The following is a 24,915-nucleotide window of genomic DNA, read 5'->3' on the forward strand; positions in this document are numbered from 1 at the left end:
CTTCCTCCTCCTCTCTAGTCAACGAAGCTCACCTGCCTCATCAACCCAACTGATTCTTTCCTATCACTACAAGCTAGGGAGGCAGTCAGCCCCTCCCAACCTGTTCCCACTGCCATTTGGCCATCCCCTCCTTGCTGCCTCCTCCTGTGCCCTCAGGCCAAGCACAGCCCTTGTACTGGGCGAGGGAGGGTGCACACACTCTGCCCCGGGTGCTGCTGACCAGACTGGAGAATGTTTTCTAAGCCTCAACACCTGAGAATCCTGAATCCTGGAAGGCTGCTTGGTCAGAGTTACCCAGTTTGATCCTGCAAAAGGTAGGGCCCCGTCCACCTTCTTGGGTCACAAGTGGCTATGGGACTGCCTTCCTCCCTTCACCAGGCTAAGCATATCCCCTGGGCTTGTGCAGGGCGATGCAAGGCAATCACTTTGATGTCTTCTCCCTGCTCATGAGCAGAAGGCAGGGAAGCACCAAAGATATACCTGCTTGCTGTTTCTTCAACTTTCATGAGCTCCATCCCAGCGAGCACCCAGCCAGAGCCTTGGCAGAGGATGCCACCACTCTGCTGGGGCTTCTCCCTTGCGTGTTCAAGTTGCTGAGCATGGCTGGTGGGGCAGAGCTGAGTTTGCGACTGTGGGGCCAGTCTATCCCTAATTGTGGATAACCTCTCACAGGAGAGGCAAGCAGGCAGGAAGAAACCCAAATGGGGGGGGCAGTGGGCTCCTCCCCCCAGCTTCCTCCCACTCTCCTGCCTCTGTGGGCTCCTGGCTCCCATTAGCCACCTGGGGCTGGCTTTCTGTTACCTGCCAGCCCAGCCTCCAGAAAAAAATGTGGTCAATCAAAATTGCAATGTAGAAACCCGTGATTTGGGAGGGAGAAGTATATATTTTATTATTAGGATGAAATTTCATCTACCAGCAAACAACTAGATATAGATATAGATAGCTTCCCATCCTTCCCATCTTTCTCTTTGTTTTTTTTCCAGCACCGATACCAGGTAAGAAATAAGGATAGTTTCCTATTCTTGAGCAAATGAAATCCCTGAAACTCAAATATAGTGAGTATGTTAAAAAGAACAGATTTTTCCCAATAAAATGAATTTACTTCATATTGATGAGAAAAAATCTCACAATTGTGTGAAGCTTGGAGGATTTTTATGTGGACCTCTCAATCCCTTCATTACAACCTGACAACAACATGGCTATCACATTTTTAATCCTACAGACACTTTTTTCCCCTCTGAATTCCTCAGAACTGAGAATGACAGCAAAACCTGTCAGTTTGGAAGCACTAAAGAAATAAGAAGAAGATGACATGTGCTGTGAGCACACTAATCTCTAAGAAGACTATAAATATTCCTATGATTAGAAATAGAGCAAAAATATGCATCTAACTGGAGGTGCATTTCTGTATAGGAGCTCAAAGCCAATAATCCCAAGAAGATCCAGATTGTGAATGAAAATGAAGACATAAAAATAGAATGCATTTGAAAACAGCCGAGGGAAAAAAAAACCTTTATATATATATATATATATATATATATATATATATATATATATATATATCATTTGGGGGTAGGTTAATAGTCTATCTCATTAGGAAAAACGAACACACACTGAGAACATATTTCTGCCTTCTGATTAAGCAATGAGCCAATACAGTTGTAAATCTTAAATAAATTCCCCACAGTTCAACTCAAAAGAGCACTGTTCTACTCTTTTCACCTTACATCCTTCATTTTTAGACCAGCATTGTATTAAGAATAAAGGAGAAGGAAAAAAAAATCTTTTCATCATGTTCTTAGAGGGAAAATAAGTGTCTCCTTTTTTGCCATTCCTAAGCAGTGTTGAGTTTGTGATTTCCCACAAAAAATTATAGAATGCAATTAGTGAAACATCATCCAAGTACACATTTTAACCTGCTGTCTTAATTAATACAGAATATTTAAGAGACAAATTTTTGACATGCAAAGCCCTGTGATGATTTGTCCAGATTTAGTTGGATGCATTGCCAAATTAGGTTGCCAGACTGAAGGTGAGGTCTGGATAACTCCTAGAATTACAGCTGATCTCCAGAGGATGGAGATTAGTTCCCCTGGAGAAAAATGGCTGCATTGGAGAGTGACCTGTATTGCATTATACTCCACTGAGATCAGTTTCCTCCTCAAACTCAGTTTGCCATGGTCTACCCCAAATCTTCAGAAATTCCCTAACTGTGAGTTGGCATACCACTGACTGTATCTCAAATACTCAGTCCATTTAACATACACACCAAAACACATCTACACAAATACATAAAGCAATTTATATTAATGGTGCAGTTGCAGAACATGTCTTAAACAAAACTGGACATAACATTTTATTTGAAAACACTGAAATTCTGGACAATTCAGAAGGTTACTTTGTCAGACTGCACAGGGAGGCCATTGAAATTCACAAACACCAAGACAATTTCAACAGGAAAGAAGAGACTTTGAAAATTAGCAAAGCTTGGCTACCAGTACTTAAAAACACCAAAAGCAAATCCCAAGGGCATGCTAAATTCATGAACAATGGACTCCACCCAAACACAGGATTTGCATTCACCAATACTACTGCTGCTGCAGGACATGAAAATGTGAATCACTCCCTGGACTAATAAGCCCCACCCGTAATACAATACTATCAACCACATCTTTGCATAACAAGTTTCACCCAAACACTTTTATTGATTGGTTCCCAACCCTGGGACATGGACAATATATACCCCAAACATTCCCTTCTCTCTGGACACAGTGTGTAACAGACTTCCCTCTGTGATACACCTCTGAAGATGCCAGCCACAGATGCAGACCACAGGAACAAGATCCACCAGACCACAGCCACACAGCCCGGAAAACCCACCATACCCTGTTAGTTTCCTACATCCATGTACAGTTAATTATAGTGATTGAAGATTATATAATTTTTGATTTAATCAAAACTATATGGACACTAACTTCAATATCTGTCACAATTGCTGTTTTAGAAGATCAAATACTGACAGATATTGAGCTTCCCTTCTTCTTCTAGAAAAGTATTTCAGATTTCTAGCATAAAATTGTATTTGACTTAAGATTTCCAAATCACAAACATCACATTTGTTGAACACTCAAGCTTTGAGACTGTTCAAATGGTACATGCTGGGACATTGTTCAAATTACAAATTACATTAACTGTGCGATACAAAGATGTCATCTGCTTATAGATTTTTTTCATTTTGTCTGGATATATTATTTGTCTGCTTTCCTGCCCTCCCTCCAGTTTGCAGACCAGGGCTAGGTTACTCAAGACTATGAAGAATGTAGCATTAAGCACATACATTAATTCAGCATATAATACATGAACTATCACTATCTAAAGCATTAGTGACTGCAGCAAAGAAACATACACACCTACAATGGAATATTTAAATCATATATTAAAATATAAAAATGACAGCAATACATTTGGGCTGCAGAATAACGAAGAATGATTTGTATTTTATTCTTCTAAAAGGTAAACAGAAAGGGCAACATCATAACTTGCATAATATGAAGGCATATGAAATGGGCATTTTAGCAGAATCACCTAAATCATTGCTTAACTTCAGCACATTCTAGTGCATTAACTACATTCTCAATTTAGCTAGTTGCGAAGGAAGAATTCTTAATTTCTGCAACCACCCACACTTCATACTGAATAACACAACCTCCTACACTTCTGCATTTTGTGCACAAAATGTTCATTTCTCAAGGGGATCTGATGGAAAAATATAGCTTGGAGTAATAGTATTAATTTATTATAATTGAAAAGTGTACAGACACTAACTAGATTACATAATTTGAAATCCATGTTTACTTAAATTAACATTATTTCCAAAGTTATACTGGGAAATGGTTTTCCAAGGTTAAAAACTTTCAAGAATGTATTGGTACCAAAAACGAACAAATGTTAATATGTGTTTCAAACATTTTTAGAAGGAATTAAAAATTGGCTGTATCCGAGCTCCTGCACACAGAAAATTCACAGAAGCAGGTTTATTAAGCATAAGCATTTATTGTCATTGTGCACGCACAATGAAAATTTACAGCAGCATTCCTCGATGCACACAATTTCAGACTCATACCCCATCCTCACTTTTCCCTTCCTCCACCCATCCCTACACAGCCCCAAACACATCAACACGAAGTTCAGCATCGCCACAGCTCTAGAGTAAAAGCTGTCTCTAAGCCTCTTTGTCCTAGTTTTTATAGACCTGTATCGTCTGCCAGATGGTAACAGTTCAAAAAGAGAGTGTGCTGGATGAGACAGGTCTCTCAGAATATTTTGGGCTTTTCTTTGAAACCGGGGAATTATATAGAGTTCTTCCAAGGAGGGGAGAGGGCAGCCGATAATCCTCTGTGCAGTAGTGATCAACCTTTGGAGCGCCTTCCTATCTGCCACTGTGCAACTGGACAATTTACTAAATTTATTAATTTACTTCCTTTTCAACATGGAGGCTGCAACAAAAAGAGGGTCAAAATAGCCCCTTCAATCTTTCACAAGTATAACAAGTTTAATGAAAGAAGCTGCAACTCATGCAAGGGTCAAGAGTCAGGCAATTCTCACACATGCAGAATCATGCACTTTCAATCCACTTTCAATAGAATAGCAAAATTCACTTGCAAACAGTTGTGAAAGTGGATTGAAAGTGCACTATTCTGCATATGTGGAAGGTACCTCAGTTTCATTTTCTGCGCCCTTCCTGTTTCAGTCCCCAGTGACCAGAGGCGTATGGCTTTTTGGTCACATTGGGGGGCACCAGGCATCCCTCCACATGACAAAATGGGATGTGCCCCAGCTGCTTGAAGCTTCTATACACATTTGAAAGATTTCTGGCTTTTTGTCTGCTCCACAGATACAGGCAAAAGAATTGCTCCTACCTTCTCCAGTTTCCAAATTAAGGATAAGGGTATGGAGTAGTGAGCAGTCCTCCTTTGCAAAGTGTACACTGTGGATTTTCTGGGCTGTCTGGTAGTTTTTGCTCCTAATGTTTTGCCAGCAAAAATTAACAGACTATGGTCACAAAGCCCAGAAAACGCACAACAACCAGTTGATTCTGGCTGTGAAAACCTTTGACAAAAATTCCTGAATTCTCATTACTGGCATGTCATCCCTCTCCTCAAGAAATCTGAAAAAAATTCACCTCCATTATAGTATTTGGGAAAAATTTACAGGTCTTTGGGAGACTGTTTTGAAGGTAGAAACACCAAATTTGCAGCATAACTGCTGGTGACTATTCTTAGAACAATCACCAAGTTTAGTAAATATTTTGTTCGCTAAGGAGAGTGCCGCATCCACCTTCCATTTCCCAAAGTTTCCATGTTTCCAACAGAGGATGGATGGGGGATTATACTGAACCTCCTGACCCAATCTTTATTGGACTTGGGGAATTCTTCAAAGCAGGGACGTAGGTATAGATTTTTTATGGGGGGGTCGGGGCAAGGCCATGCCCCCACCTGCCCCTGGGGGTATGGCCATATCTACTCAAGCCATGCCCCTGGCCTCAGTGCTTATAAAAGCAGCTCTCTGAGACTGGGGAGGCAGACTCCCCTGCCCCGCTCTCCCCCCCCCCACTGGGCTGTAAGGGTGGGGGTTAGTTTCTGCTCTTTCTGCCTGGCCTTGGCGCATTCCTCGTTCTGGGCTTCGTGCCTGGGGTGGTTGTGGCCTTAACCCTGTTGTGATTATCTTGTGTGTTTGAAGCTTGTTTCTGCTCTGTCGTGGGAAAACTGCTGGGACGTTTGGGGGAGGTGGCTGAAGGTTCCGTAAAAGCGACACCTGAAGCCCGGGAAAGTCAGAATCCACATCCCGTGTAATGCGATCGTTGAAGTTTATGGAATAAACGTACTGAACTCAGTTCCTTTGTTTCCAGTCCTTTGAGGTTCCTTACATTATGTGGATTCTCACATCTCTATCTTCGGATTGATTTTGGGTCACTACCATTGTCCTTCCGTTTTGTGAATCCCTGATGCTCAACGACATGCAGGGATTGAACACCGAGAGCTTCATTAGCACTTGGAAGGCTGACAAGACTGTGGTAGCCCCCAAAGAGGGCTCCATATCTTCCCTTCCATAGCGGTCTCTCTGGAGGAGCCAGCGGAACCCGATCTCAGTGACCATCTCTAAGCCTCGGCTCAGCCGGAGCTTAGCCTTCCTCCAGCTGCATGAGCAATTGGAAGAAGCCCCCCTGATGGCTCGGTATGTGGTTTGGCCCGGCCCCCTGGAGATAACGTGGGATTTCCTACAGTCCTGGTGGCGGAGTGTCGATGGATCGTGCCCCCCTGGGGGCAACATTTCACCACCCGTAACATATGGATTCCCTGAGCCGGTGATGCGACGGGTAGAGGAGGAAATCGGGGTATCAACCATCCACGGGGACACAGAAGAGTCCCTGGCAAGGTTCCTGGATCAATACCTCGAGGATCCCTCTCCCGAAGATCACTGGCAGAGCACCGGAGCGCGCCCGAGAGGCTCGCGCCCCCCAACGACCCAGGACTCTGAGGAGGAAGTGTTGGAGTTACCTAAAAATTTCAGACTCCGGCTCACGTTTGCAGAAGATGCCCGTACCCGCGACCCTCCGGACTTATCAGATCTCGAAGAAGCGGCGGCCATGCCCCTGGACGGTGCCCGTGCCTCCAGACCTGAGTTGATGGGGGCTACCGCCCTACCGACCACGGATGCACGGCGTCCCCTGGTTTCGGATCTTTGGGAACAGATGGAGGCTCTCAAGAGAACCAAATGGGACTGGGAGCAGGAATGGATGGCTCTTGAGAAAGAGCGTGAAGCCTTAGAACAAGAACGTGAACAGCAGCGCCGAGCCGTGGTAGCGGAACTTTCACGAGAGAAGGACATCCTAAGAGACCAGTTCCTCAAAGACCTCACCTCCCGTGACCGAGTCCTAGAACACTCCCGACTCGAGCTCCAGCGCCAACGCAAATGCCTTAAAGTGATGGAAAACCAAGGAGTAGTCGAGGCGGAATTGCAACATAGAGAATGGGATAGACTGCAACGTGAACAGGAGGCTCTCACAAGTCGTGAGAGGGAGTTGGCTGCAAGGGAAGCGACGTTCCGGAGAGATCTCGAAGCGCCACCAGTGGCTCTACCCAGCACCGGTGGCGCGACTCACCGACCCATCGCCCCAGATCGTACCGCTCCCCTACCCCAGCGTAGAGTCCTGCTCCCGGTGCAACCTCCAGCCCCTGGCCCAGGGGCACAACCACCGCCTGTACAAGCTCCCTCCCCAGTTCCACGAGCCGGTAGGGGTTACCCTCGCCCTCACATCCCTGCACGTTTTGATGGGACAGCTTCCAGATTGCCATACTTCATCCTACAACTCGACGCACACATGCTTGAGTTTGATGATCTTTATAGGTCCGAAGCCGAGAAGGTGCGTGACATCGGGTCCGTGCTGGATGGAGACGCGGCGGAATGGTTTGTGGAATTGCATGAAGTTCCAGGGGCCCCTGAACTGCAAACTGTGGCAGCTTTACTTCAAGGGTTGCGACTCTGTTTTCAAGATCCGGAAGAGGTGAACAAAGCCATCAAGACTGTTAAAACTCTCAAGCAGGGAAATAAAACCTTTGCAGAGTTACGCCCGGGGAATTCCGGTTGGCCTTGAGCAAGCTCCCGGACTGGCCGGAGAATACCATGAAATGTGAATACTTCCACAAGCGCTGTCGAGGAGGAAATCTGCACCTGGGCGTACGTGGTGCGTGAACCCTGAACCATTGTGGAGTGGATTACCACCGACAATCTTATTGTGGCCCGTCTTAATGCCGCTCCAAGACGCGGAAAACCGCTCCGACCAAACCTCCTGCCAAACCTCCTGCCAAACCGGCTGGCGACGGTCACCGTCCACCCGAAGAGGCGGCGAGTGCAGGACTGCCGGCAGCCGAATCCCACCTCTGAAGCGCCCGCCGCAGTCTTTCGGAGTTATGTCTATATTGTGCCCAGGGCCCAGACCACATGGCTGACCCAACTGCCCGAAAAAAACAAAAGGCGCCTGTCCCGGCTCCTCGCCAAGTCAGCGGCCACGGACTCCCTGCGCCGAGCCGGGTCCTCGGGGGGCCCCAAGGAACTGCGCAAACCACCTATGATGGCGAGCCCGGGGAGACCGATGACACACGAACCTGAAGGGGTGAGCCTTTCGATCGGGTCCAGCGGAAGAGTTTCCCTGCGTAGATCACGGTGAGTGAAGGGGGAGCCCCCATGCTATTATGACCGCGCTAACCAATACCTCCAAGCACACCCATATTCTGGCACGAGCTCTCGTAGATTCCGGTTGCTCCCACTGCCTTATGAAGCCTCAGGTGGCTGAGCAGCTAGGGCTTGAACGTATAGCATTGGCCAAACCAATTCCCTTTACTCAAATGGATGGCAGCCTGTTGGGCACCGATGGTCCGGCCCGTTTCAAGACCCAACCAATTAGCTTCTAGATGTGCTGAACACTGGGAAAGACGTAGCTTCATTCTGGCTCCAGTCGTAAACATCCCATAGTGCTGGGCATGCCCTGGCTCCTCTCCCATGAACCCACCATCTTCTGGGGGCAATGGCATAGTCCGATTCACCCGATCCCCCTTGTGGGGATCACGTACCTGAGGGTGAGCCGCGACAGGGGCTAAAGAAGATCCCGAGGTAAGCCCCGGGCAATGGCTTTGTAGCCAGCGAGCCGAATATTTAGAACTGGCCGGAGTTCCCAAACAGTACTGGGACTTAATAGAAGTCTTTACCAGAACTGGGACACAGACTGTAAAATCCTCTTGGTCCCAGGGGCACAACTCCCCAAAGGTAGAATATATCAGATGAGCCCAGCCGAGGAGAAGGAGCTTCGAGCCTTTCTCGATAAGAATCTGGCTCCCGGTTTCATCCATGGAGCCACCAAGAGCACCCACGCGGCACCCGTTTTGTTTGTGGTAGAAAGATGGAACCCTACGTCCTGTGCACTGATTATCATGGTCTCCAAGCTGTTTTAGCTGTCAAATAAATGCCCTTTTCGCCTCATCCCAGGGGCGTGCTCGTTGACTTGGGAAAGGGGCGTATTTTTTACAAACTGGATCTGAGGGAGGCTTATTGCCGAGTGCGAATTGCTGAGGGTTTCGAACATTTAACAGCATTTAATACCAGGTTGTGAAAATTATGAATATCTTGTAATGCCATTTTGGATTATCCGGTGCCCCAGGGGGGGCTTTCATAATCACTTATCAAGCGATGTTCTACAAGATTTTCTATTTTAAAGAGGTGGTGGTGTATTTGGATGGCGTTCTAATATATTTAAGCGATGGAAGAGCATGAGCGTTTGGTCAGGGCTGTCGTGTTTATAGCGTCTGCTCAATAACTCACTCTTCGCAAAACTGTCCAAATGTACTTTCCACCAAACCTCAACTGGATTACCTAAGGGTATCGGATCTCTCCAGAGGGCCTGGAGATGGACCCGACAAAGAAGTTGCAGCTGTAGTGAATTGGCCGATACCCACCACCCGTAAGGAACTGTCGTTCCTAGGGTTTGCGAGGAGCTTTTATGGTGATTTTATTCCCCAATTTGCTAAGCTTGCTCTACCACTCACAGATTTACTGCGCACCAAAGGAAAGGGGCCCCAGGCATCGAAACCGAGGGCTCCCCTTTCTTGGTCCCCTGAGTGTCAAAAGAATTGACTTTCAGGCTCTTAAGACAGCTTTCACTACTAGACCTATTTTGAAACATCCAGATCCCACTTTGCCTTTCATGCGTCCATGTCGATGCGGGATAAAACCCTAGAAGCAGCACTCTTGCAGAAAAATAAAGATATGAAAACTTGTACCCGTGTGCTTATTTATCGAAAAAACTGTCCGGCCCTGAACTCAATTGGATGGTTGGAGATAAAGGGAAACTGCAGCCATGATAAAGAGGCTATGTCTACATTAGGCATTGGCTGGAAAGCGCCGCATGCCCGTTCCAAGTCTGGTCAGATGTAAAAACTTGGCAGCCTTGTCTACTCCACTCAAAGTATGTCGACCAAACAATTGAGATGGGCGGAGTTTTTTCCAGATTCAACTTCACTGTCCATTTTTTTTTCCTGTTAATAGTAACAAATTGGCTGGCAGCCCTATCCCACCTCCCCACGGGAGACGGACACTTCCTTACGTGCCATGCCACCATTCGTACCATTCTCACGCACCTTCTCAATTGGGATTGGCGGTAACCCGATCCCCGAACAGTTAAGCCCCCGAAACATTCCCCCGATGAGGGTCCCAGACGTTGTATCCCCATTTCTACGTCATCTGGAGGAGGCGGGATGACAGGAGAGTTCCGAAAGAAGAATCTGACCCCCTCACTGCAGTTGCAAGGGGGAGTGTGGAGGCAGGGGGGGACTGCTAATTACGTCCCACACCGACCTTACGTAAAGCAGGTTCTACTGGCTGGTCATGACGCCCGACAAAGCGGGACACTTTGGATTTTGGCAAACGCTTCACCTGCGCCGGAGGCAGTTTTGGTGGCGCACCATGCGCCAAAGGGACGTGAGGCATACATAAAGGGGTGTCTGGCGTGCGCAGGAGCTAAGGCCATCCTAATTAAGCCGCGTAGATTACTACACGCCATCCCAGGCTCGGCCATTGGCAAGTGATTTCCATGGATTTCATCACAGATCTCCCAGAAAGCCGTGGTAATGCAGAGTACTTTGGGTAGTGGTGGACCTTTTTTTTTTTTTCCAAACAGGAGCACTTGGTTCCGTGTTCCACCATTCCCAGCCTAAATTGGCCAAATTGTTTTGTTCCAACATATCTACTCGTTTGCATTCCTTCGCCGGAGAGAGTGATCTCCGACAGAGAGACCCACAGTTCATATCTAAGTTCTGGAAAGCATTCCTGGAGTTGTTGGGAGCGATACCGTGGCTGCCCGGTACCGCATTCAAAGTGGCGTGAACCCGAGCGGACCAACAGAGCGCTTAGGCAGTACCCTCACGTTGCTACACCAACTATCATCAGGATATTAACTGGGCCGGAGCTTCTTCCCTTCGGCGAGGTATGCCTACAACAACGCGGTTCACAGCAGCACCAATAAAACTCCGTTTGAAATGTAGTCTAATCGTTCATTCCCCCAATTACCCCAGCTCTCCGATCATGCGCTCCAACCCCCTGACTTTGGTGACTGGATCCGGTCTCTAGCTGAAGGCTGGAAATCCGTCTCTCTTCCACCGGCTCTCGCATGCGCTGGGAAGCCCAAAAGGAACATGTGGACAAAACATAGAATGGATTTTCCTCTGCAAGTGGGGAAGTGGGTTGTTGTCCCACCAAAAACCTTAGGGATGTGCATAAATATTCTAAGCTAGGCAAAGAAATTCCTTAGGCCCGTTTAGGATCACCCAGGTGATCAGCGATGTGACTTCTTTCGGTTAGAGTTACCCAATTCTCTCAGTAATATTCACCCTATGTTTCATTTCTAGCTTACTCAAAGCGGACTTCCAGATTCAGATGTATGGCACGACCCAACGGAGGTTCCCCACACCATTGGTGGTCGTTGATGGCCACAACCACTCTGAAATCGACGCTATTCTGGATTTTCGTTACATACGCATAGCGTTTGCAATATTTGAATTGCCCTGGGTGGAAAGGATATCCCTGGAGCCATAATCAATGGGTGTATGTTGAAAGCTGTGGCGCCCCCCCTTTGATCCTTTACTTTCATAAGGCTTTCCCTCTTAAACCCGGGGGGGGAGAGGAGATGGAGGAGTGCGGAGTTAAAGGGTGGGGTTTAGTTTCTGCTCTTTCTGCCTGGCCTTGGCGCATTCCTCCTTCTGGGCTTCGTGCCCGGGGTGGTTGTGGCCTTAACCCTGCTGTGATTATCTTGTGTGTTTGAAGCTTGTTTCTGCTCTGTCATGGGAAAACTGCTGGGACGTTTTGGGGGAGGTGGCTGAAGGTTCCGTAAAAGCGACACCTGAAGCCCGGGAAAGTCAGAATCCGCATCCCGTGTAATGCGATCGTTGAAGTTTATGGAATAAACGTACTGAACTCAGTTCCTTTGTTTCGAGTCCTTTGAGGTTCCTTACAGGGCTCTCAGCCGGCAGCTGGCAGCCCCTTCTGCCCTCCCCTCTGGGCAGAGGCGTAGCTAAGGAAAATGGAGCCCAGAGCAAAATCTGAGGGTCCCCCCCCATGGGCGGCCACTGTTATCTGGAATCCACTCCCAAACAGTATCACTTTAAATGGTATTTAAACTAGAGAGCCCAAATTCTCCTTTTAAATCCACTTTGAAGGGAGAATCTGGGGTGCCCAGTTAAAACAACATTGAAAGTGATGCTGTTTTGGGGTGGATTCTTCCCCACCCTGAAACAGCATCACTTTCAATGTTTAAACTGGGGACCTCAGAATCTCCTTTTAAAGCCGTGCCGAAGGAGGTGGATTTAAAAGGAGAATCTGGGAAAACTTGGGAGGTGCCTGCTGTCAAAGGTGCAATTGTTAAGCTAGCAGCACCAAACTTTTATGGTATCTTTAGAAGACTTTCCTAATGATACCACCCATGTTTGGTGAAGTTTGATTCAGGGGGTCCAAAGTTATGGACCCTCAAAGGTGTAGCCCCATCTTCTATTAGCTCCCATTGGAAACAATGGGGATGGAGCACCCCTTTTGGGAGTCCATAACATTGGACCCTCTAGACCAAACTTCACAAAACCTGGGTGGTATCAGTAAGAGACTGAACTGATGATACCTCCCAGGTTTGGTGAAGTTTGGTTCAGGGTGTCCAAATTTATGGACCCTCAAAGGTGTAGCCCTCATCTCCTGTTAGCTCCCATTGGAAACAATAGGGGATGGGGGAACCCCTTTTGGGAGTACATAGCTTTGGACCCCCTGAGCTAAACTTCACAAACCTGGGTGGTATCAGTAAGAGACTCTCTTGATGTTACCTCCCAGGTTTGGTCATGGGGTCCAAATTTATGGGCCCTCAAATGTGTAGCCCTCATCTTCTATTAGATCCCATTTAAACAATGGGGGATCGGGGCACCCCTTTTGGGAGTCCATAACTTTGGACCCCCTGAACCAAACATCACCAAACCTGGGTAGAATCATCAGGAGCGTATCCCAAAAAGTTACTGAAATTTTGGTGCTACTAGCCTAATAATTGCGCCCCCTGCAGGCCAAAACCAGAAAAACACTAAAATTACAAAAAAACCCACAAATGGGGTGGAGCTTTGGACATATAATGGGGGGGTTGAACCCGAGAACCCCCCCCCCTTTATCTATGTCCTTGCTTCCAAGGATGGTCACCAGCAGCTATGCTGCAATTTTTGTGCCTGTACCTTAATCAACAGTTCCTTCCAAAGCCCCAGAAAAACATTTCACAGACTATAATACAGACAAAGGGAAATTAAATTGTAAAGCCCTGCGGAACCCACTGTAGGGATTGGGTTCCCATTTACAGTTTAAAATACTTTTTTGAGTTACAGTTTCTAAAATGTACACCACTAGCTATGACACATTTTGCATTAGTCACCAAGTGAAGGTAATAGGCTAATTTACCTTAGAATGCTGAGAACACTGCAGTGAAGGTCATTGCCAATCAATGCATGTGAGGCAACCTCCTGATCAGATAACTTCAATGTTCTGTAAAGAACATCTTGCTGGGAGTCATGTTTCTGTCAAGAATGCATGTTTTGTTTTTTGTACCTGTGCAGTCAGTGGCACTTATTTCAGAATTCATCCAAAGAATGGATCAAAAGATTAGCTGGGTTCATGAGCAGAAACTGAAATGCTAAGTAGTAAGTCTCAATTAAAAAAAAATCAAGCTGATTCTCCTGTTTCTTTTAATAATATACCTTTTTAAAATGGGAGGAAATAGACAATAATAATATATACAGTGTAATTATACAAGAATACACACATACATAAATTTGAATTCATCTAAACAGTGCACCAAACTAATTATCATTTTTGTGATGTATGATTTTATCTTCACTGCCCAACTGCAATTCACCAGGTTGATGCTGAGACATTTCTCATGAAAGGGATGCAATGTGATCTAGTCAAAGACTTGGAAATTGTTGGTTATCTCCCCTTTTCCCACAAAGTCATCACCTGGTTTTCAATCTTTCAGTCCTACTTATCACAATCATACCTTTATATGGTTTCCATTGTTTGTTCTTGATTGGAATATTACCAGTTTTTGAACTGCCTTAAAACTCTTCTTTCTCATACAGCTTTGATCCTGCAGGATCCTGACCATGTGTGTCATAATGCTAGTACACTCAGAATCTTCCAGTAGTCCCAACTACTTCACCATCACCTACACTATTCACAATTTTATCTGTAGAAAACATGTTTTAAATAATTGTACATGTATACAGAAAATTAAAACATGTCTAACTTCAAAGCAAGAGGCAAAATATAGATTATTAGAATGAGAAAATATTAATTGGTTTCCAAAGATGCAATTAACAATTGTAATTAACAAAAAAAGTAGTTTACATTAAATCTAGGAAATCAGTATATGGAACAGGTAATATGAAAGAGATGACACACAAAATCAACATTTGAACTAATCAGGGTATTTATTACTAAAAGTATTTATAAAAAGAAAGTGGGAAGTATATTCACCTTTCTTGTCATCGAAGTACAAGGTCTGTTGAGCTGGATTTGACCACTGGAGGGAGGTGTTATCATTTTGATCAACCCTACAAGTCAATGTTGCTGTTTCCCCCTCAATAACTGTAACATTCTGGGTAAGTGGAAACTGCCCTTGGCTGCCTGAGGAAGGTTAAAAAAAAGATATTTCATCAGCAAATATAGTACAGAGCAACCTTAAAACAATCTTAATTCCAAGAGTTTTTTTGCTGTAGACATTTGCTGTTTTAGCCTATTTCCATTGCAAAATAGAATATATTCACTTCATCACATCAGAACATGTTGAAGAAATGGAAGCAACAAAGAAAATCCCTTACTGCAGGTTTGAGGAGTGATAGGTGGTGAAGCATAGGAGATAGGAAAAAACACACAAACTGATTCAATTTTTGGTTAAATTTGCTGACCACAGATAGTTTATTAATTCCAGGCAGAGGATCAGATCCTGGTATCAGGCAACCCACCTACCATTCAATGAACCCCCTCCCAGCCCATCTGCTGGGGGGAGGGAAACCTGTGGAATGGCAAGTAACTGAGAGCCATGTGTGCACCAGCTTCCCCTTCCAATTTGAAGGTTTATGCTAGCTGGCGGTCCTGCCTGGGCATGTAGCTGAGTGGCTAAACAAACTAAAGCCCCAACAATGGGGAGGCAGACACACCTCCCCTCAAAAGGATCTGCCTCAATGGCCACCCCCCCCCCCAAAAAAAGCAAATGACAACACAAACAATTTAATCCAGTTTACATAACAAACCAATGCCACAAAAACACAGGGATGATAGGTGGGCAAGTCAACATCTTCTGGATGGGAGCGAGGCCAGGACTAAGCATGAGCCTGTTCTTAAAGCACCATGGGCTCCGCAGCCTCACGCCCTGCCTGCTTGCCACAACCTTTTTGTGGCAGGCTGTGTGAACACTAGCTATCCCTTCTTGCCAGAGGGCACCTTGTGGTGGCTGGTAGAGCTTCCTCTCTCCTGCTCCACTCCTGCTCCATTCCAAACTGCAAATGTTGACATGGGTAAGTCATGGCTTTTTAGGAATTATTCTGCAATATTTTCTCGCCCTTACCATAAAGACACACACTTATAGACAAATAATCAAATTGTTTCCTTCTATATGCAATGTGTTATTAATTTTCTGGCGGGGTATCTGGACTGTATCCTACAAAAATATTTCAAGATTTAAACTTACAATATTTGTGGAGTAAAGGAGAATGATAAAATTCAAGTGACTGTGGCAAATTCAAAATATATCTTCACGTACCACCCCATGCAACTGTTAATGGTTTCCTCTTTCAGTCAGAGTCATAGAACAACTATTGTGGCTCAGCTCAAATGCAGTGCAACTTTCAAGAATATTCCTAGCAATCAGCATTTGTATGGTTTTTTATTACATCAACGTAATCATTTTTCAGGATTTCAGACCTCTAAATACTTACTTTCCTTGCTTCTCCCTTAATGTAAAATATGCAGACAGTTTTTTCCCCCTAAAGTCCCCCTTGTAATATCATGCATGGATAATGTTTGTTATATTTCAAATATTTCACAACCAAAAGAACCTTTATTGTCAAACAGTAAGGCAGAAAACAACAACAGCAGTGGGTGGATACTAGTTTTTTGACATAATTCTAAGTTGTAATATAAGGCTTTTATTTGTTTACCTATCACATTTATACTTGACATTTCTGTCCAGGACAAAACTAATAGTAGTTCACAAGATGATGACTATGGCGATGATATCACACTGTTCATAACTGTCAAAAAGCAACCCCTCAATAAAATCTTGTTTTAATTTAATTCATGAACCAGAGGTTCATTGCTTATGTAACTCATCATAACTCTAGCTACATAAATTTCTATTGGAGCCTTGGGGGAACATTTAAAATCAGTAAAATGACAGTATCCTTGTGACTTGCTAAACAAAAATGAAATTGCTTTAGCAGGATAACAACAATCATGATAACAAACATTTAATATGAATACAACAATTCCACAACTACTGTTAAAACTAAATCACAGTGGCTATGAATATAGCACAACTGAGGTATGCATGATCTTCAGTGTCCTTCAAGAAAGGCACTCAGAACAATAACAAATGCCAACAGCATCCAGTAATAAAAGAAAGTTGTGGTGAAGTCCAAAATATTAACTAGAATTGCAGGACTGCTTATTCCCCATTAGCTCTTCTGTGGCTACTGCAAATGCTGCAAGACTTTGTCCAGCTTGGGCCTGTAAGGAAATGATTGATTCCCTCAGTCAAGCTCCAGGCCTCCCCTCTTCTGCTGCAAGCCAGGTTGACTAAGAGAGTATTTTGAACCATATTTTCAACTAACAGCCTTACAAACCCTTTTGATAGATTAAGCAAAATTTTAATATGTCATTTCTCCCTTGTTGGGCTCCTCACATACATGTAAAGAAATTATCAATTCCCTCAGTCAAGCTCTGCAGGCCGGGTGTGTGTGTGTGTGTGTGTGTGCGCTCTTGCAGTTGGTAACATAGGACCAAACTTACCAACTGCAAATGCTCAATGAGTTCCAGTTTCCTAGCTCCTAAAGTACAACCATGTGAAAAAATGTGATGTAAAAATGTGATGAATTAATCTACGTCTTTGTTTCTCAACATAGCTAACACTGATTATCAACTATTTCTAGAAATAGAAAGGATATTTATTCTATTATTTTGTATATCTAGGTGGAACATTAGATATGTATATTCAGAAACAAATGCATGAAATGCTCTAATTAAACTAAAACACTACAGTTGCACACAGGGTGGGAGAACAATGCACAATGAAGATATCTTAAATCACTGAAGTTACAGGCATCCCTAAAAGTCTTCAAAGTATGATTTATATAGTCCCATATTTTTTTTCTAAATACATTTTCTTAATATTTGTGGTTTTAATAGAGTGGTATAAAAGGGTATTATGAGTAGTTAGATTAAATTCCAATTCATACTCCCTAATTATAGCATGCCACAACTCATCCAATAGGTCCAACAAAAATAGACATTAGAACAAACTACACCTCAAATTAATAACACAAATCAACAAGCTTATTTACATTTTGTTCTAATTTGAATCATGTTCACTGGACTCAAAAAATAATGAGGATCCATCCCATAATTATGAAGAAATCTGCAGAAGTGAAAAATGGTCCTAAGCAGATGACACTGAAATGTACCTTAATGTGCACAAAGTTAATTATTGTTCATTCTCAAATCAGTGCATCTGGTTGGAATGCCACTTGAGGTCCAATCAACAGAGTCTACAGCCAACGGACTTTTCTTGTTACATTAAGCACACTTGAAATACTGTAATCAAAGTCAAGAGAAAATAGTGACCGTCTTTACTGAAAGATTCCAAGATTTCCAGTGCAATTCTAAACAGAGTTATATCTTTATAAATCTATTCAGTTCAAATGGTATAACAAAATTTTGGATTGCACTGTTAATGCTTTAAATTATGAAACTATTTAGAACAAACAACTTGAAAAATGATGCTACATTGGTCATACTCAGAAACTTGAGTATTACAAAGTGTTGTGTCTAATAAAAAGACACATCTTTTGATTACTATCCAATTCAAACATGCAGCACAATCAACAAAATGCATGTGTAAAGTGATGTAAACTCATAGGTGACTTATAGCAATGTCTGGTGAATTTTTTCAAGAAAAAACGACTAAAATGAAGTCCTGGAGAGATAATACAAGTGACAAGGAAACTTCTGCGCTTTTATATTTGGAAGGTTAAAGGTATGTTATTTCTAAAACAATAACAGCCCTAGACCTGCAGGATTCCAATGATTCAGAGAATCCCCTGAAAACTACTTTCATAGCCTCTGCCATGACTTATCAAGGGGTACTAGGGAAGCCAAGAATGATTTCCCCTCCTTGAGAATGCTTGGCCAAAATTCTGTCCACTCCCTGAGTTTTTTGAGCACTGCATTAGAAGAGATAGGGCTAACCCCTCCATCAGTAGAGGGTTGCTCTCTATCTTTTAAGAAGGTCTATGAAGTCCCAGAATACGTTAATAGAATGTTACAAGTTCCCCTCGTAAATGCCCCCATGGGAGCCTTCCAATCAGGGTCTCAAAAGATCGTGAGGGGATCATTAAGGACTCTTTAGACAAACGTTCAGATGTGGCTCTCAAGAAGTCTCAAGAAGTCTTGGCCTCTGCTATGAAGACTCTTGCCCCATACACCACAGTAGCCAGAGCAGTTACAGTCTGGATCTGAAGGATGCTAGAAATGCACCACCTAAGAGACTTGGGGCCTCAAAGAGGCCATTACGGCCGTATGCACTTGTTAGAAGGTTTTGTGGCTGACTCCACCTCAGACGCCCTCATGTTAACGTCTCGTTCTATGGCCTCCTCAGTTATGGCATGCCCTAATGGTTGAATACCTTAAAAATACAGTGCAAAGCAGAAGAGAAAACTGGCAAAAGAAGGCTCTCCATGGACAGTTCCTAGAAAAAATTGAGGACAAAATTGACAAGGAAAAAACATGGTTGTGGCTCACAAATGGAACTTTGAAAAAGGAGACTGAGAGCTTGATTCTTGCAGTCTAAGAACAAACAGTTCAAGACAAAGCGTATCAAAGGAAGCCAGAATTGAAAAGTCGACTACAAGATCCCAAGTACCAGACTCTACAAAGGAAGCGAAGTTGAAAGAATATATGCATACTTAACAGCACAGGAAGATCGCTGGAGCCGGACTACAAGCAGAGGCTCAATACTGTTGCTCAGATGATTCACTGGAACTTGTGCCACAACTACCATCTGCCTGTGACAAAGAACTGGTGGAATCACAAACCTGAAAAGGTCACCGAAAATGAACAAATAAGAGCTGCTCTGCAGGACTTTGAATTCGGACTGACCAAAGTTTTTTGGAACACAATGCTCCTGACCTCATAATGGTGGAAAAAAAGAAAGTGTGGATAGATGATGTTACCAATGCACCAGGTGACAGAAAGGTAGAATTGATGAGAAACAGCTGGAAAAAAAACTTGCAATACGAGGGGATTTAAGGATTGAACTACAAAGACTCTGGCACAAACCGAAGTAAAGGTGAAGATTACGGTGTTGATCGGCACTTTTACTGGGTGCAGTGCCTAAAGGCCAATGGACGGCACTTAAAGGCAATGCGGCACTTTGACAAGATCGCCCATGTCGGCTGCAAAAGGCCAAATACACTGCTCTGAAATACGAGCATTATTTATCCAATACATCACACAGTCCTAGACAGCAGGAAGTGTCCAACGTAGCGTTTAACTTGCAATCCAGCATATTGATCTTGTTTGCTGTGTATTACTGTTTTTGTATCAATAAAATATAACAATAACAACAATAACAATAATAACAACAGTAATAACAACAACAACAACAACAATAACAATACTACTGATTGATGATGATGATGATGATGATGATGATGATGATGATGATGATGATGATGATGATGATGATGATGATGATGATGATGATGATATCCCGCCTTTGGGCTCAGGGTGTACAACAATCTTAAAACATTTTAAAACATTAAAATATTTAACATATCATCAATAGGGCTTCTCCTAGGTAAATGCTGGCCTTTGCCCTCAAGACTCTCAACTTTTTTCAACATACAAAATCCATACAGGCATCATCATTTTTAAATTAGACATGCATTCATAGGTCTATGGGGCCTAGGGATGTGCCTGGGAAATGTTATACTTTTCCATGCTTAGAAAAAGATGTGCAAATCAACAAAGGATTTTGACATTTGAGTGTAGGAAAGTATTAGTCAATTTCAGAGTAACATTAAGGCTCAGGGCAATTGCTCAGTTACTGAGTCTGTGAATGGAGCTACCATAGTAACCAGTTTGACAGTAATTTGTCAGATGTGTAAGGGAACAGTGGAGGAAGCCTTACAGACAAAAGATTATAAAATTCTGAATAAATGGTAGTTTCCTGAGATGTACACTTAGCAATTTACAGTGCCATTCTAAGCAGAATTATACTCTTCAAAACCTATTAACTTAATTAGGCTTAGAAAGGTATAACTGTTTAGGATGGCACAACCATCTTTCTTTTAAAGATAAGGCTACTGCTACTCAAAAACAAAATTTAGAATAGTTAATAAGATGCCTCTCTGTGTGTGTTTTAACTTTTGATCATTTATACATTATTCATTATTGAATATTTCACCTTTCATATCAACATTTGCTTTCTTTGATAATCATGGCTTTAGTAGTGCCAATCTTGATTTATAGGAACACTTTTCTCCTTCAGTATATGCTTATCTCTGTATTAATTATTCCTTTATTCTGTATATTTGCCCCCATAAAATAATATTGTGCTAACATCTTGAACATGTTATAATTCGTAACTATAAATATCACAGGAATCCCACACATTTTTTCATTCATACATTTTGGATATTTAATTTCAAATACACACACGCTTATACTTTATTGAAAAGTATTTTTCCCTTTAACTATAGTTAGTATTGAAAATTTCAAAAACCTAAATGTAATAATATCTCTGACAATTACCAGTATTGTATATTTCAAAGGCTAATAAAATGAATGCTCAAGTCAGATTATCCAGTATTTTAACAGGTGACATCTTTAACACTCCATTTTTATGAATTCTGCCTACAATGGAAGCAAAAGGATCATTCATAGTCTTTACTTCTGATGAGTACATTACAAACTGAAAAATCACTAAGGTCCAATGGATTTCAACTGACTTGCCTTCCATTTCTATTAACAGGCTTCCTTTAAGCGGCATTTCTTGTTATTGCCTTTTATTTTTCTACATCATGAGTTCTTAAAAGACTGTCTGAATTATATTATGTTTCATCCCAAGTATTAATGTAAGAATTAATACAGTTTTATGTCACAAAACTTAATGTATGTTGATTTTAATACTGAAATAACTGCATGGTTTTGTTAGATTTGTTGGTGTGCCTCTGTGGACCACAAATTATCTACCAATATGACTGTGGTGATCGTTTGATAGCCTCCCTAATGAATTGATTCAGCAAGCTGCTCATGAATCTAGCAGATGTTTTTGTTGTCTAGGGTACTAGAAACCTTATGGACCCTTTTCCTTCTCTTCCTCCCAAGAGCAAATGTCATCACAACAGAGATCTGAATACTTTCCATACTGAAGCAGAGACAGAAAAAGCTGTCGTAATATAGAGTCATGGTCCTGTGTACTAATTTTATTGACAATTTTATTTTTGGTAACTTCATTTCAAAATACACTCCATTTACTTTTCATTATCAATTTTTTATCCTCACAGAGTTACTTTAAATAATAATTCTGGGGCTGTGCTCTTCTAAATGATTAGGAAAACCACAAAGACAATGAAGGCCTAAATACTTATTCTGATAAAATTTATAAAGGAAACAAACTGCTAAATTGCAAACAAGATTAGGAAAAAGGGGAAGACAAAGGGGGACAACCCAGTCTTTTGGTGCAAGCTGAAGAAATCTTTTCCTTCTCTATTGATACCTCAGTAATTTCTGTTCATTGCAAAAAGCAAGTCATTTATTGGTCATCAATTTAAGTAGCCAGAAGGATTGATTGTATAACTTAGGAAAAGAGGGTGTGGGTGGCTTTGATTCAAATCACAATGTTTTACCACAAAATATTGAGTGTTATTTATGGAGATGATAATTACTAATTCTGAGCATCTTAGTGACAAATAAAATTTTTGATTGCAAAAGAAAATGTTGCTAATGTCCCTGTTTGCTTATTTGTTTTATCTCTGTACCACAAAGAATGTTGCAAATATATGTACACTTTTTCTCCCCATCCCACCTTCAATTTAGGAAAAGAAATAATGAATCCTGGGTTCATTAAAGACAAGGTAAATGGACAACATTCTAGTGTCCCCCAGTCACTGGGTTTCACTTTTAACAAGGAAACTAATTAGAAGACAGTTGCAAGGGGAAATACAGTTTTAAAACAAGCCCAAAGCAGAACTTTACTCTTCATAAAAAGTACTTATATACAAAGTTTATTTAACAAAGAAGAGTGGATTATCAAGATAGAAAAAAATGTATGAAACGTGGAAATATTAGGAACTGAAAACAAGCTAGTTGCCAACTCTTGAGAACTAAAGAACGAGGAAACTCATTTTCTGTTAAGGGCCAGATTATTCAGGACCACTGAAAGGATGTATCTTAACCTTCACAAGGATAATACCATAGTGAGAGAAAGCCCATAAATATAAGTGCACACATAAACATGAAGCTGTCTTATTCTGGGTGAGAGACTTTGTCTTTCTATTCTGAAGTGAGGGCTTCTGTTTGAAATCTGTTCACCCCTTGTGTCAGCCAGGTGCTTTCTCAGCTCCCCACCCATCCAGTCACATCTTCCAGTAGAAGCAAAAGGTAGATTTTAGTTAAAGTGTGGGTTGTGAGTGGTCAGTAAAGTTGTGTTAAAATGGCTGTACTGGATTATGTGCTGCTATTATAGTGGAAGCATATGGAGGTAAAGTAGGAATCTGACATGATTTCTACTACTGTCATCCTCCCCTTCTCCTGGAGTAATTCACATCAACTCCTCCTTTTCATAACACACACGCACACAAAGTGCATTGTCTGTTTTTTTAGAAAGGCCCTGTGCTTAGTGGTTTAGGGGATAAAACAAGGAATGTAAGAAGAGGGTAGAACTCCTCTTTTAAACAGTTACAAATTCACACAGACACAGCTTTATAGAACTGACAACTATTTCTGTTAGAGGAAAAAGAATTTTTTTAATTGAAACTCCTCCTTAAACCCAAGAATGTCAGCCTACTGAAATACTGTTAGCTTGTCTCTTGGGATGTTTTCCTCTCATAAGTCCAAACTTTTTTTTTCTATGGTAATACAGGATACCAGTTTTTATCCTTCTTCTATATTGACATATGAACCTGTGCACCTATATTTCAGATGTGTGAGGACTTCCCCCCCACCCTTCAGTAGGTGAAGAGTAGCTAGCTAACTGATCTCCTGGCATATCCCCTGGTTTTTCTGTTGCTTCTGCAAGCACTGTCTGAGATAATAGCAGACTTTCCCCTCCCTCCAGGACTACCCCCACCTTGCCCTGTCAAGAGAGAATCCATTTTGTTTGCTAAAGGCCTAGTAAAATCCTTTTGCCTTTCTCATGAACTAAGAAAGTACTGCAGGTGTTGCTAATTGGGTGAGTGTTCTCAAGGTTGTTAGATAGGTGATGTCATCTTCATTAATTGCAACCAGCTGAAACTAGTTACGTTGGTGAATGTTTATGATTTGTTTCTTGGAAAGAGGTAGGTCCACTCACAGCTTAGAAGACTCTGATCAAAGTGTCCCCTGATTGGTCAGTCAATGATCACCTGCCATGGCCAGCCCCAACCATAAATTGTTCAATCAGTGTAAGCAGTTACCTCCTTCTTTGTTCTATGCTTTTTGCCCTCCTCTCTGCCAGGTTCAGTATCTGACACCCTCCCCCCAAATTCCACAATCTCAACTGAGTGATGCCATTTAATGTTTGCTCACTCTCTCTCTCTAGACAGTGATTTTTTTGGAATGTTGGAGGGAAAAACTTCTGGAACCAGAAAATAATTCTTGGATAATTTTCTTCCTGTAATTCTGTTCTATGTATAAACATACAGTCTGTTTATAGCAGTTGCCCTTCTTATAACATTAGTTTGAACAACAGCAAAAATCCTTGCGTCTGCAAAAACGCATGCCACAATACATATCTTTTTGGTGCTGTAAGGTTCTTATTCTTGTTGACACAAACTTAACATAGCTATCCTACAGGAACTCATTAGTTTAGGCCCATTTTGTTTTCATTCAGCTGAATAAACCATGGATTTTAATTACACAAAACAATCAATGTGCTTAATGTTTTATAGAGCACAAGAAGGCAAGTCCCTGTCCCAAGGTCTTAATCTAAAACTTGAGATAAGGAGGATAACTAAGAGGAAAAGGAAGATAGAGATAGAGGAAAAAAATGGGAAAAACAGTGTGTTCATTGCAATGGCATGTGCATGGACTTAGTTCCTGTGGAGGTAGGAACAAAGGGGTTATATGAAAATGTTCAAGTATTTCCTGGGCTGTGTCTCTTTAGGTAAACACCCTCACATGCACAAAACAATCTGCATTCTACTTGAAAGAAGGTGAGGAAGAAGCAACTGTACAACTTACTCAGGAAGGCATTGGGCCATCTGCAGTAAAGGTTCTGCTCTTCTCAACTAAGTGATGTTTTTAAATCTCAGAGTAACGCCTGATCTGCTGAGTGCAGGGTTGCCAACAAATGTGGAAAAAATATCCTATCCCTTT

The 24,915-nt window shown here is 42.5% G+C and overlaps 1 protein-coding gene across 3 annotated transcripts in view; it reads right to left on the reverse strand.

Annotated features, from left to right (window-relative positions):
- Window positions 1-24,915, reverse strand: part of CADM2 (cell adhesion molecule 2) — a 516,061-nt gene that overhangs the window by 201,960 nt on the left and 289,186 nt on the right. For all 3 annotated transcript variants that reach the window (XM_048492993.1, XM_048492994.1, XM_048492992.1), the window contains one exon: window positions 14,599-14,748. In XM_048492993.1, the coding sequence (XP_048348950.1) occupies window positions 14,599-14,748 (150 nt within the window). The remainder of the gene's footprint in view (window positions 1-14,598; window positions 14,749-24,915) is intronic.

Source organism: Sphaerodactylus townsendi, linkage group LG04 (assembly GCF_021028975.2).
Source record: "Sphaerodactylus townsendi isolate TG3544 linkage group LG04, MPM_Stown_v2.3, whole genome shotgun sequence".
Lineage (NCBI taxonomy): Eukaryota > Metazoa > Chordata > Lepidosauria > Squamata > Sphaerodactylidae > Sphaerodactylus > Sphaerodactylus townsendi.